Source organism: Rhinoraja longicauda, chromosome 3 (genome assembly GCF_053455715.1).
Source record: "Rhinoraja longicauda isolate Sanriku21f chromosome 3, sRhiLon1.1, whole genome shotgun sequence".
Classification (NCBI taxonomy): domain Eukaryota; kingdom Metazoa; phylum Chordata; class Chondrichthyes; order Rajiformes; family Arhynchobatidae; genus Rhinoraja; species Rhinoraja longicauda.
Window position 1 is genome coordinate 55,304,227 of NC_135955.1, and position 13,967 is coordinate 55,318,193.

The following is a 13,967-nucleotide window of genomic DNA, read 5'->3' on the forward strand; positions in this document are numbered from 1 at the left end:
GAAGGGGAAGAAAGCTGGAAGAGAGGAAGGGCAGGACAAGGCCTGGCAAGTGATAGGCGGATACAGGTGAGGGTGGGTTTTGATAGGATGATGGTTCGACAAAGGCTAGAGACGGAAAGAGAAACGATGTGGGATAAGTAAATTGTGAAGCCTGAGGAAGGAATGTAGATGGAAGGAGAGGGGGAGGGAGAAAAGGGTGTGTGTGGGGCACAGGGAAGGGGGGGGGGAAGGTGGCAGGTGGTTGGTTAGTTATCTAAAATTGGAGAATTCATTGTTCATACTGTTGGATTGTAAGCCACCCAAGCGGAATACAAGATGCTATTCTTCCAGTTTGCATGTGGCTTCACTCAGGCAATGGAGATGGCCCCGTACAGATAGGTCAGTATGGGAATTAGAAAATGTGTTAAAATGGTTATGATTGATTGATTTAGCTAGTGTAAATAAAAATGGGCTGTTCCAATTATCAGGTGGTTAAAAAATAGACACAAATTTAAATGTTTGGGAAAAGATACAAGGGGCATGTGATAACCATCTTTTATTTGGATGTTAATTTTGCTGCCTGTAAAGGTAGTGAAATCAGATCATTTGATGTTTTTACAAGAGATTTGCCTAAGTACTTAGGAAAGAATAATGTGCAGGGCAATGAAGAAAGCAGAGAAATGGGACTGACAGGATAAACTCGATAGACTGAATGACCACCAAATATGCCTTAACAAATGTTTTTGATTCTGAAGCCTAAGCACACCTCTTCACAGGTAATCTGGAATAGACAATAGGTGCAGGAGTAGGCCATTCGGCCCTTCGAGCCAGCACTGCCATTCAATGTGATCATGGCTGATCATTCACAATCAGCACCCCGTTCCTGCCTTCTCCCCATGCCCCCTGACTCCGCTATCATTAAGAGCTCTATCAAGCTCTCTGTTGAAAGCATCCAGAGAATTGCCCTCCACTGCCTTCTGAGGCAGAGAATTCCACAGATTTACAACTCTGAGTGAAAAAGTATTTTCTGATCTTCGTTCTAAATGCGGTGCTGGCTCGAAGGGCCGAATGGCGTCCTCCTGCACCTATTTTCTATGTAAATGGCCTACCCCTTATTCTTAAACTGTGGCCCCTGGTTCTGGACTCCCCCAACATTGGGAACATGTTTCCTGCCTCTAGCGTGTCCAATCCCTTAATAATCTTATATGTTTCAATAAGATCCCCTCTTATCCTTTTAAATTCCAGTGTATAGAAGCCTCGTCGCTCCAGTCTTTCAACATACGACAGTTCCGCCATTCCGGGAATTAACCTAGTGAACCAAAGGCAAATTTAAAATAACCTAAAATAAAATGTGTTTATAATAATGGTTATTTGAGGAGCTGCAATGGTGAATAAAAATAGTTGCATGGGTTTTATATCAATAATGGTTGAGAGGCTTAGAGCACTTGATATTTTGATGTTGGGCAGTATCTTCAGCATATTTATGAAGTGCATATTTAAACTTGGAATTCCATGAGTCGCTGCCAGTGGTTAACTTGTCTTTCGTGAAGCACACTGTTGTTTTCACCAATAGGCCAAACTGAAATAAATCCAATGTGTCAGAAAGTGCCTAAAGTTGTCAGAAAGAAAAATTAGATTATTGCTTTCAAGAATAAGTGAGTTTTTAGTGACTTGATAGTTACTTATAAATAATGCATCTGACCTTATTAAAACTTTAGGTAGACACAAAATGCTGGAGTAATTCAGCGGGTCAGGCAGCATCTCGGGAGAGAAGGACTGGGTGATGTTTCGGGTCGAGACCCTTCTTCAGTTTGAAGAAGGGTCTTGACCCGAAACATCACCCATTCCTTCACTCCCGAGATGCTGCCTGACCCGCTGAGTTATTCCAGCATTTTGTGTCCACGTTTGATTTAAACCAGCATCTGCAATTTTTATTCCTACTTATTAAAATTTTACTTTTATTAGAATTGAGGTTAATTCTCATAAATTTATTTTTAATTTTCTTTAAAATATTTTTGTTACTTGCCTCTTTATAGTTTTTAAAACATTTTTTCCTAAACGCGTTTGTTTCTGTCAAATCGTATGCTCTGTTTGAGATCCTGGTTTAGATTGTGTATTTCAACAATAGTCACTGACATTTTAGTGTCTTGAATGCAACAAAATCATTCATAGAGTTTTACAAAATCTGGCAAGAAGACTCCTTAATGCGATAAGTTGAATAGTTTTGCCTGCTCACAGATGGATTAAATGGATTAGAGGTGGTCCGTGGTGATGAGGAAACAATCAAGTAGGTTGACCTGGCAAGTGGAGATGAAGGATTGGACACCAGATTTTTACACGTAGTTGTTGTCGAATTGATGTAGTTTTTCGATGCAAGAAGAAAAATGAGTCCGTTGTAGCGACCATAGAGAATGGTCCAGGTCGTCGAACCCTCGGATTGGCCAGCGAGGTCACGTGGGAACGCGACCATAGGGATTGGTCCAGAGAGTGACATCGCTGATTGGCCAGCGATGTCATGTGCGCGTTTGGCGCCCGATTGAGTGAGTTCGGCGAAGTCTTCAAGGAAGACAGTAAGTTTGTATTGGTTGTCCTTTACCTTGTTGTTTAACTCTGTATCCGAATATTGCGGCTGCAATAAACTCCTCTTACAACCAACAAGTTTCGGACTCGCCATATTGGTGACCCCGACGTGATCTGGACGATCACCGACTGAGCAGGAACCCAACGCCTCGTTGACGATGACCGAGCAGGGCACACCGGAGTCAAGCGCGGCAGGCGTTCATCTACCGTTGTTTTGGACGCACGCACCGCAAGCTTGGTTTATCCACGCCGAGGCTCAATTTCATATAAAGAAGGTGTCGGACGAATCCACGAAGTACTTCTACCTCGTCAGCGCTCTATCGCCGGACACAACCAAGCGCGTGATGCGGTTCATCGTGAATCCACCTGCGGAAAACAAGTACGAGGCCATGAAGAAAGTATTACTGCGAACCTTCGGGTTTAATAAGCATGGTGGTGCGGCAAAACTTCTGCACCTACCGGATCTTGGAGACCAACTGCCTTCCGTCCTCATGGCCGAAATGATGATGCTAGCCGGTGAGCATACGGATTGCCCTATGTTCGAGCAGGCATTCCGCGAGAAACTTCCCGAGGATGTCCGACTGCTGCTCACGGATTGTTCTTTTAAGGACCCCGAAGCATATGCAGCGAAAGCGGACGCGCTCATAGCGGCAAAAAACAAGGCGAGTGGTTCGATCAACAAAGTCTCGACATCAGTGACCACGCCACAGCGACGGCAAGATGGCGCCATGTCTCCCGCCAATTCTCAGAAAGCCCGCCAAAAAGATCCGCACAAGCGCGGCTGGTGCTATTATCACCTACGATGGGGTAACGAATCCCGCAACTGTCGTTTGCCTTGTACCTTCGCGGGAAATGCCTCGGCCGATCGTACATAGGGGCAGTTACGATTGGCCAGAACCGGCGCCTCTATGTCCATGATCGATTCACGGACACAGAATTTTTGGTAGACACTGGAGCCATCGTCAGCATAGTGCCGCCGACTGACCTCGAAACCAGATCGGGTAAGACAGGTCCCACCCTCATCGCGGTTAATGGCAGCCCAATTCGCACTTTCGGTACACGGAAGATGTCCCTTGTGTTAGGCCTCCGCACGTACGAATGGCCATTCATCATAGCCGACGTCAAACAAGCGATCCTGGGCGCAGATTTTCTCTGGGCTTTTTCACTGGTTCCTGATGTCCGCGGTAACGACCTCCGACCCTCCGCCGAAGATGAGCACGTCGCTCCGACAATCGCCTCCTCGCCCAGCCCTACTGTCCAGGCCGTCGTCGCGGCCCCCGACTCGTATGCTGCGATTCTGGCAGAGTTTCCGGAGCTGCTCGTCCAACGTTTTGACACGCCTTCGGCTAAGCACGGTGTGGTCCATCACATCCGCACCGAAGGCCCTCCCGTTTTCGCTCGGGCCAGGAGACTACCGCCAGACAAACTGGTGGTGGCAAGGGCGGAGTTCAGGAAAATGGAGGAAATGGGAATTGTCCGTCAGTCTGACAGCCCGTGGGCCTCGCCGTTACACATGGTCTCCAAAGCATCTGGGGGGTGGAGACCATGTGGCGATTATCGGCGTCTCAATGCTGTCACCACGGCTGATCGCTACCCCATACCGCACCTACAGGATTTTTCATCTGGGCTGGAAGGAGCGGTGGTGTTTTCCAAAATCGATTTGGTGCGAGGATACCATCAGATTCCGGTGCGACCGGAGGACATACAGAAAACTGCAACAATTACTCCGTTCGGGTTGTTTGAATGGTTGCGTATGCCTTTCGGTTTAAAGAACGCGGCACAGGCTTTCCAGCGACTGATGGACCGCGTGGGCCGGGGTTTACCGTTTTTGTTTATTTATTTAGACGACATCCTGGTAGCCAGCCCCTCCGTGCAGGAACACCAGGCCCATTTGCGGACCGTGTTCCAGCGGCTCCAAGACCACGGGCTCATAATCCAACCCTCCAAATGTCAATTCGGCCTTCCTGCTCTTGATTTTCTAGGGCACAGAATTACCCCTGCCGGCGCCTCCCCTTTGCCCGAAAAGGTGGAGGCTATCCGGGCATTTCCTAGGCCCACCACAGTAAAAGGGCTACAGGAGTTCGTAGGCATGGTTAATTTCTACCATAGGTTCGTTCCGGCAGCTGCGCGAGTCATGCGCCCACTCTTCCAATGCCTTGCAGGGAATCCGGTAGAGTTGTTGTGGTCCCCGACCGCTGAGTCGGCTTTTACAGCAGCTAAGGCAGCTTTGGCAGACGCCACCATGTTGGTCCATCCGAGCCCCTCCGCCCCCACGGCCCTGACGGTTGACGCCTCTGACGTGGCGGTGGGCGGGGTTCTGGAGCAGCAGGTCGGTGGCCGTTGGCAGCCTTTAGCGTTTTTCAGCCGGCAACTAAATTCGGCCGAGCTGAAGTATAGCGCATTTGACCGAGAGCTTCTGGCTCTCTATTTAGCTGTTCGTCATTTCAGGTACTTCCTCGAGGGCCGCCCATTTGTGGCATTTACGGACCACAAGCCATTAACATTTGCTTTTTTGAAATTGTCTGACCCATGGTCGGCCCGCCAGCAGCGGCACCTGACCGCTATCTCCGAATTTACCACCGATGTCCGTCATGTCGCGGGTAAGCTTAATGCCGTTGCTGACGCCCTGTCTAGACCTGCTTTTCCCCCTATTTCGGCGGTGGACTGCGAAGTGGATCCCAAGGAGCTTGCGGAGGCACAGCTCCTAGCGGATACCGTTTCGGCTTACCGGTCCACCACTTCGGGATTGAAGTTGGCCCAGGTAGCTTGTGGGTCGGAGGGCACGAAAGTCTGGTGTGATGTTTCTCTTCCCCGTCCCATGCCGGTAGTACCGCCCTCCCTTCAGCGCCGGGTTTTCGATGCCATTCATGGGCTGGCGCACCCGTCCATCCGCTCCACCTCTGCCTTGGTAGCAGCGAGGTTTGTCTGGCATGGCCTGCGGAAACAGGTAGCGGGGTGGGCACGTTCCTGCGTGCCCTGTCAGACCGCTAAAGTCCAGCGCCACGTCCAGCCCCCCGTACAGGATTTCGAGGTCCCGGCTGTTCGTTTTTTCCACATCCACGTGGATTTGGTCGGGCCTTTGCCTTCCTCCCGGGGCTACACCCACCTCCTCACGGTGGTGGATCGGTTCACCCGGTGGCCAGAGGCTTTCCCATTGTTTGATATTTCGTCAGCGTCTTGTGCTAGGACTTTGGCCCTTCATTGGGTAGCTCGTTTCGGGGTCCCGGCAGTTATTACCACTGACAGAGGGCCACAGTTCACTTCGTCCCTCTGGGCCGCGCTGGCAGAACTGTACGGGTCCAAGTTACAACCCACGACTGCATATCACCCCCAAGCAAATGGACTCGTAGAAAGGTTCCACCGCCAACTTAAGGCGTCCCTCAGTGCAAGGCTTGAAGGCCCGGACTGGGTAGACCAACTCCCTTGGGTTCTTTTGGGCATCCGGACTGCTCCTAAGCCAGATCTCGGTGCGTCGTCCGCAGAGCTAGTATATGGCTCGACACTTCGAGTACCCGGAGATCTGTTTCCGGACCCTTCAGACCTGCTGCCTACAGTCCCATCAGTGTTAGCATCTCTCCGGGAACGGGTGGGCTCCCTGGCTCCAGTTCCGACTTCACGTCATGGGTGTCCCATGGTACATGAACCGTCTTCCCTGAAGGACTGTGAGTTTGTTTTTCTGCGTAAAGATGCCCATCGCGCCCCGTTGCAGAGGGTCTATCAAGGGCCGTTCCGGGTTTTACGTAAGGGAACGGCTTCCTTCACCTTAGACATGTGCGGCAAGAGTGAGCTCGTCTCGGTGTCCCGGCTCAAACCTGCCCATTTGGACCCGGATCAACCAGTCCTGGTCGGTCAAACCCCTAGGAGAGGCCGACCTCCGTTAGTTCCGCTCAGTACGGGACCCCCCGTTCCGACAGTTCCTCCAGGACCCCCCGTTCCGGCAGTCCCTCCAGGACCCCCCGTTCACGTAGTTCCTCCAGAACCTCTCGTTCCGGCTGTTCCGCCAAGTCCGGAACCTCCGGCTCCTGTGGTTCAGGCTGTCCCTCTCCGTACTCGTTATGGTCGCGAAATCCGGCTCCCTGCTAGGTTCCGCACCTCGGGTTCTGGGGGGGGTCATGTAGCGACCATAGAGAATGGTCCAGGTCGTCGAACCCTCGGATTGGCCAGCGAGGTCACGTGGGAACGCGACCATAGGGATTGGTCCAGAGAGCGACATCGCTGATTGGCCAGCGATGTCATGTGCGCGTTTGGCGCCCGATTGATTGAGTTCGGCGAAGTCTTCAAGGAAGACAGTAAGTTTGTATTGGTTGTCCTTTACCTTGTTGTTTAACTCTGTATCCGAATATTGCGGCTGCAATAAACTCCTCTTACAACCAACAAGTTTCGGACTCGCCATACCGTAAGTGGAAGTGGGCTCACAAGTGATGAAAGGAAGTGGCTGTAGTATTGGCTGTATCAAGGGGTTAGACAGGCTACAAATGGAGGCAGGATGAAGATTATAGCCATGAACAGAGGAAGTCAAGAGGTTATGTAGATGGAGAAGAAACAAGAGTGGTGAGTTCTGTGATAACAAAGTATGGGAAGTTTTACATGATTAAAATTATGAATGCAAGGAGTCAAATGGTATATTTCTAAAGATGGGCAAGATATTCCAGAGGCAAAATCAGAATGCAGCTGAGGAGCCATAGGTTAATAATGACTTAATACTTTAGAGATAGAGTGTAGAATCAGGCCTTTAGGCCCACCGAGTCGACACCGATCACCCCATACATTAACACTATCCTACACACAGTAGGGACAATTTACAACTTTACAGAAGCCAACTAACCTACGAGCCTGTCAGTCTGGAGTGTAGGAGGAAACCGGAGCACCACTGCTGGGCCATACAATCATTGAAAACGGGAATGTTCTTGGGAGTATGCTTCCATTAGCTGCTTAGTTGTCCACCGCCATTTCATTGCAGAGCATTGATCTGAACCATTGGTTTTGGAATCGCTTTGTTCTGTCTGTTGCATGCTGGCAGCAGAAACAACATGCATATAATCTTGTATTGCAGGTTTGCCAGTTGACACCTCAATTTTAGTGCTATTACTGGTGTGTGAATAAAGGTTGATCCCTGGGCATATTGTATGGTAGATGAAGACATTAATCAACATCTCCTCCAACCTTGGTTATAATTTTGCTTTGAGAGCAGGATGAACTCTGTCAGCTCCCTACAATGTAAAGTTATTAGAAGCTGATCTGAGCTAAATTATTATGTATTGTAGAATCACAGAGCAGATCATAACTCTTGGAAAAAGTTAAATTTTTTAAAAGCTGTCTTATTTGCCAAGCACAACTATCTTTTATTTTGGTTAAATTTCACCCCCCCCACAAAAACAAAACATTGGTAGAGTAGGTTTATTAAGATTTATCAGGTGCGCAGTATATATTTAACTGATAACCTTAGAACTTGACAATTTTTTTCTCAGGGCATCAAATAAATAATAGAAACTAAACATATTCCTTTTTCATTTCAGCTGACTTTTCCCCTGATCGTCTGGAAATTAAGGCACGTGAGCATATTCTGGTGAACCTGCAGGCATTCATCAGGAGAGAACTGGATGGTATGAATGTCATTTGTTTAATTTATTAATACAGCAAATGACTGCAAAATAGAGACTATTTTATCAGCGTAACATTTCATTTGTTTTTCATCAGTGCTCCAATTACAGTTACTGGATTAGAATCCAGGGGCCTGTATCATTGCTCCAGATATGTTTAAACTGCACAGTGGCAGCAAGGAATCCTCACTTCAAGTAACTAAATCAGAAATAAAGAGTTAGTGTAATGGTATTCACATAACGAGTGGGTTGTCATTTTAAAGCATATCAGGCGTGGTCGGTTTCTTCATGGAAGTAATTCTGTCATCCTTATCCAATCTGGCATCTGTTGCCGTTGACTTTCCATTACCTCCTCAGTTCTGGATAAACGCTGGCCTTGGCAGATTCCTGCAAATGAATTTTAATAAAGAGCAACATAATCTTTCTGGAGTCACTGCTGATGAAATTATGAAAAATAAGTCCATTTGATGGAAGCATTCTGGGAGTCATTACTAATTACATTGCAAAAGTAATATGATTTCATGAAAACTGTCAAACTTCTCAGAAAATGATTTTTAATTTTCCCCTTCTGTCTGACTGCTGACTTGAAGTGAAACATCCAAAGTTCAGTTCAATGCTTTTGGGAGGTCACAACATATATTTGTCTTTCTGGTCACGGATATTGGAACTATTTGAACCTCAAAAATCCAATGTGAATTCTGGTCTGGACCTTCTGTCTTCGTAGCAAACAGAGACATGAGGACACTCTGCTGCACTTATCTTATATCAAGTACACAGAGCAGCTGAGAAAAGAGGGGAAACACTTCCCTGTTTTATGGAAATGTTCCTGTGTCTGTTTATTTTCCTGATCTTTGTTTACTTAAAAGATCAAGTTCTCTGTTATGAGCCAGCAAATTTGGCAGTTGCATATTTTCTAAGGTTAAGTGTTATTTTTGAATATAAGATGTAGAGACTAAATGATACATGTTTAAAGTCTCAATAATAAAGTTCTGTTGAATTGTATTATTGTATGTTACTGAGGTATGTTTAATATTGTCTTTAAATGTAATGCTTGATGTGTTTGCACAAGTTTTGCTGAAAGTAGAAACGGTCCTCATTGTTTTACCTTATGCTTTTACACAATGCTAATATTAATAAATAATAATGGAATTTCTCACTTGTTGGTATTATACAAAAGGACATTTTATTTTCTATTTTCCAAGTATTATTTTCAACAAATTTAGTGCTGTCTATTATTTTACAGCTAAAGTAAAGCTCTGCTTGTTTGGGTCTTCCAAGAATGGGTTTGGTTTTAGGCAAAGTGATCTTGACATTTGTATGACATTTGAAGAACGGGAAACAGCAGAGGTACGTTTATCCGTGCTTTTATATTAAAAAGACATTTGGAGTAGTTACCTTGGTAAAACGTTCTAATTGCTGTTAATATAAAATGTTATACTTTTGAAGTTGAACTTAATCAACAATCTACTCTGGAACATTAAACTCCAGTATATCATATTGAAGGTTTTGCTCTATCAAGGAAAAATAAGCCAAGCATCTATATTCTTTGCTTAGAATTGATTTTTTCAGTTAGAATAATCAGATTCAATATTATCCCTCCCATAGCTAGATTATGTTCTCCTCGGTGGCCAGAAATATAGGCCGTTTTGATGGGTTTTGACCAGTGCATTATGCAGTAATATTATTACATTTGGATTTGGATTTTACTCTGCTTATGTTACCTCATATTTTGGTATGATGAATTTAAGTGCAGCCAATCATTATCCAAAATATACCCAAACACTTTCTTTTGTAATTGCATGCTGATTAACGCAGGTACCATCTTTAGATTACTTGCTCCTTTACTAATTACAACTACATCAATAAATCGGGCCATGAGGAATTGGCTTGCATTTTTTCAATTGTTTTTGGCTCTTACGCCAGATCCATCTATATATGTAATAGTGCATCTTTAAAGATAAATTATAATTGAACATAATATTTTACATTTTTTGTGATTCCTTAGACCTGTTAATCCCTAATGGGGGAATCCAGAACCAGGGGCCACAGTCTTAGAATAAAGGGGAGGCCATATAAAACTAAGGGCGGCACGGTAGCGCAGCGGTAGAGTTGCTGCTTTACAGCGAATGCAGCGCCGGAGACTCAGGTTCGATCCTGACTACGGGTGCTGTACTGTAAGGAGTTTGTACGTTCTCCCCGTGACCTGCGTGGGTTTTCTCCGAGATCTTCGGTTTCCTCCCACACTCCAAAGACGGACAGGTATGTAGGTTAATTGGCTGGGTAAATGTAAAAAATTGTAGGATAGTGTTAATGTACGGGGGATCACTGGGCGGCACGGACTTGGAGGGCAGAAAAGGCCTGTTTCCGGCTGTATATATATGATATATGATATGAGGTGAGAAGGAACCTTTTCACCCAGAGAGTTGTGAATTTGTGGAATTCTCTGCCATAGAGGGCAGTAGAGGCCAAATCACTGGATGAATTTAAGAGAGTTAGATAGAGCCCTGGGTGCTAGTGGAATCAAGAGATATGGGGAGAAGTTGGGCACAGGTTACTGATTGTGGATGATCAGCCATGATAACAATGAATGGCGGTGCTGCCTCGAAGGGCCGAATGGCCTCCTCCTGCACCTATTTTCTATGTTTCTAATCTTGAACATGTGAGTCGTTTTGGTAATAGTTATGGAAAACAACAGAAAAGAACAAAGAAAAACGTAATCTAATTTTGTTTAATATCTTGCAGGGATTAAATTGTATCAAGATTATTGAGGATTTGGCAAGAGTGCTGAGAAAGAATCCAGGTATTGTACAGATCTGTTAATATCTTTCAAAATGCCGGTTCCAATAAAAGTTCGGTCACCCATGGAGAAAGGGCAATGGTGGAAAATAAAATGACTTTTATGTCATTTCAGCTACATTTCTGTAGTTCAGCTGTAGCTTTGTCAGGTATTCAGAACAAATCTACTTTCATTCTATTTCTGTGTTGGATTGGAATAGGCCACCTTAAATATATTAATGCAGAAATGGTCAAACTATAGTGTGCAAAGTAACAAACAAGTTAATGCAATAATTAAAGATTCTTAAAAATTTCTTATTACTGTTAATGTTTAACGCTGTCCTCTAAATTTAGACTTGGTTAGTCTATTCCTTAATCTTAAACTCTGTTACATTATCCTGAAGGTTTTTATTCCCCAAAGTGAATGAGCCAAGCTTCATGTCTTTTCTCATGACTAGAATATTGAGATTCAATATATGCCCTCAATGCTAGAAACTATTTCCCCTTATGGCTAAGTAACCAGAACTGCACACCATTTTGTTGGGTCATGTGAGCACATCCTGCATTGCAACCACACTGGTAAAGCTAGAGTTATAGTGGTAGGTTTGGGATGTGTAGGGCCAAGAAAAAAAACTAAAATTCAGTGCACAAACAGTGCACAACCCATACAGTTGTTATAGTTCAGATAGAACTTTATAAGAATTTAGTTTAGTTTTCTTTTCTGTTTAAGACTTGGATTAAAATTCTTCTTTTGCCTGCTAAAACTTATGCATTTATATTTCTTGCAAATACAACAAATTCTGTTGCATCTTCAATTTCATTGTATTAATCTCATTGCATTCATTTCATTGTAGAGATCTATACATTTCTACATAATCTTGTCAGAGAAACAAAATATCACCTCAACTTCACAGTCTGCACTGAATGAACCTTTGTGGAATTCCTCTTCTGTAGAACATCTGCAGTCACTTATTAGTGTGTCTTTGTCTTCCTTCATTGCTTTGCTTCATACCCATGAGGCTTCCTAATCAAGACACCAAACAAGTGATTGGACAAGTTATTTCCGTGTCAATTTCTACTCAAGGAAAATGGTTTATTGCACCTACCCCTCTTACTTTGAAATCGTCCTCGGAGTAACATCATCTTGTGTATATGTTGGTCTCGAAGCATTTTGTAGTATAGGTTGCTAAAAGCATGTATCCAAAGCAAGTCACTTGATTGGCTTGGATCATTCTGCCGTTTGGGGATTTAACTTGCTTGTTTATGTGAACCAAGAATTTCATTTCAATTTATGCATGTATTTCCATGTCACAGATATTTATTGCACTTGACTTGTTACTGAAGACCTACCTAGAAATATAGACTTGGTTCTTCTGTACATATTGCTTGTTACATATTGATTTTCTATATATTTCTACGTATCTATGTGCTTTTGATCAGATTTCAAACATTTGTATTTTTGGTACAATTAACTATGATCATAACCTTTAGCAGTACTCTTTGCCTTTTTGAAATTGTAACCTCTAATTTGAAATTGTAATCTTAGGTTTAAAGAACATTCTGCCCATTACAACTGCAAAAGTTCCCATTGTTAAATTTTTCCATGTAAGAAGTGGTCTTGAGGGAGACATTAGTTTGTATAACACTCTGGTAAGAAATATGGCATTTCATTATTAATAAATAGTGTTACATGTCCTTTAAAAAGTTAAGTGCTCGATATTGCACTTTTGATCTTGAGTATTTGCGAAAGATCGTGAAAATAAAATAAATTTTGTGATTTTCATTTCCATGATTAGCATTTTGTTAAGACAGCAACTAACTTTGTGCACCTTTGTACAATGTACATTCATATATTAGACGATCTTAATTAATTGCAGTCTGGTTAATTTGATTCAACAAAACATATGTATGTTTCTGCTGCAGGCTTTACATAACACTGGACTGTTAGCTTGTTATACAGCAATTGATCCAAGGGTGAAATATATCGGCTATACGATGAAGGTTTTCGCCAAGGTAACTGTTTTTGCATATTGGACAATTAACATTTTGTGTGTATTTTTAGAGATGGAACATTGACATGTGACATATTTGTGCAATGAAAACAAAATTAGTCATTCTGTTGAATGATATTCCATGCACATATTTAAGGTCCAGTGCAAAAAATAATAGCATGATTTATCAAATGCAAACATGTGTATCAGTCTTGAGGCTGAAGCCTATATTTATCTTCTGAGTGCAAGAGGGGGTCAGAGGCTGGGTAACCTCAGAGATGACTAATTTAAGGGAATATGGTCAAGAATCAAGAGAGTTTAATTGTCATATGTATAAAAAAAACAGAAAAATGAATTTCTTTCTGTCAACAGCGTAACAGGTCTATTAGTGCAGTACTCGTAGATAACACAAACAAACAAAAGTTCAATAAATTAAAAATAAACTTTATTAGTGTAAACAAAGTAGTAGTGAAACCAAGACAGTTTTTAATTTAGTTCCTGTTTGTAGTGTTCAAGAGCCTGATGTGGACATAAAGCTGTTCTTGAACCTATTTTCTAAACTATACTCATTATACAGTATGGATATAGAGTGAGTAGAGCTGGGGACTGAGCAGACAGCCTTGAGGTTTTCTACTCTTATACCTTGAGGTTTTCTACTCTTATACCTACTTCCCAATGTAGGGATGAAAGTGAAAAGTATCTGCGCCAGGTCCTCCTTTGTTCTCCCCCCTCTTCACGGCATCCCCCACCTCGCTGGGTCCTCCATTGTTCATTGCTTTTCTCTTCACAGAAGTCTCCCCACACCGGGTCCTCCATTGTTCTTTCCCCTCCCTCACGGCGATCCCCCCATGGCGGTTCCTCCATTGTTCCTTCTCCCGGCAGCGGTGTCCTGACTTCCACACGGGTCGTCCGTCGGGTGGAAGATAAGATAGTGATGTTTATGAGGTTTTTAAACTGGCATGTGCGTATGCAGGGAATGAAGGGATCTGGGTCATGTGAATGCAGACGGAATTAATTTGTCATCATGGTTGGACAGACGTTG

The 13,967-nt window shown here is 43.9% G+C and overlaps 1 protein-coding gene and 1 long non-coding RNA gene across 3 annotated transcripts in view; one reads left to right on the top strand and one right to left on the bottom strand.

Moving 5' to 3' along the window:
• LOC144592012 (terminal uridylyltransferase 7-like) overlaps positions 1-13,967 on the top strand; it is a 78,005-nt gene that overhangs the window by 44,770 nt on the left and 19,268 nt on the right. For both annotated transcript variants that reach the window (XM_078396166.1, XM_078396167.1), the window contains exons 15-19: positions 8,076-8,162; positions 9,403-9,506; positions 10,902-10,959; positions 12,481-12,584; positions 12,858-12,947. In XM_078396166.1, the coding sequence (XP_078252292.1) occupies positions 8,076-8,162; positions 9,403-9,506; positions 10,902-10,959; positions 12,481-12,584; positions 12,858-12,947 (443 nt within the window). The remainder of the gene's footprint in view (positions 1-8,075; positions 8,163-9,402; positions 9,507-10,901; positions 10,960-12,480; positions 12,585-12,857; positions 12,948-13,967) is intronic.
• LOC144592014 (uncharacterized) overlaps positions 7,956-13,967 on the bottom strand; it is a 72,333-nt gene continuing 66,321 nt past the window's right edge. Inside the window, exons 2-3 of the long non-coding RNA XR_013547059.1 lie at positions 11,836-11,958; positions 7,956-8,546 (exon numbers count right to left, since the gene is read on the bottom strand). This is a non-coding gene — a long non-coding RNA (uncharacterized LOC144592014). The remainder of the gene's footprint in view (positions 8,547-11,835; positions 11,959-13,967) is intronic.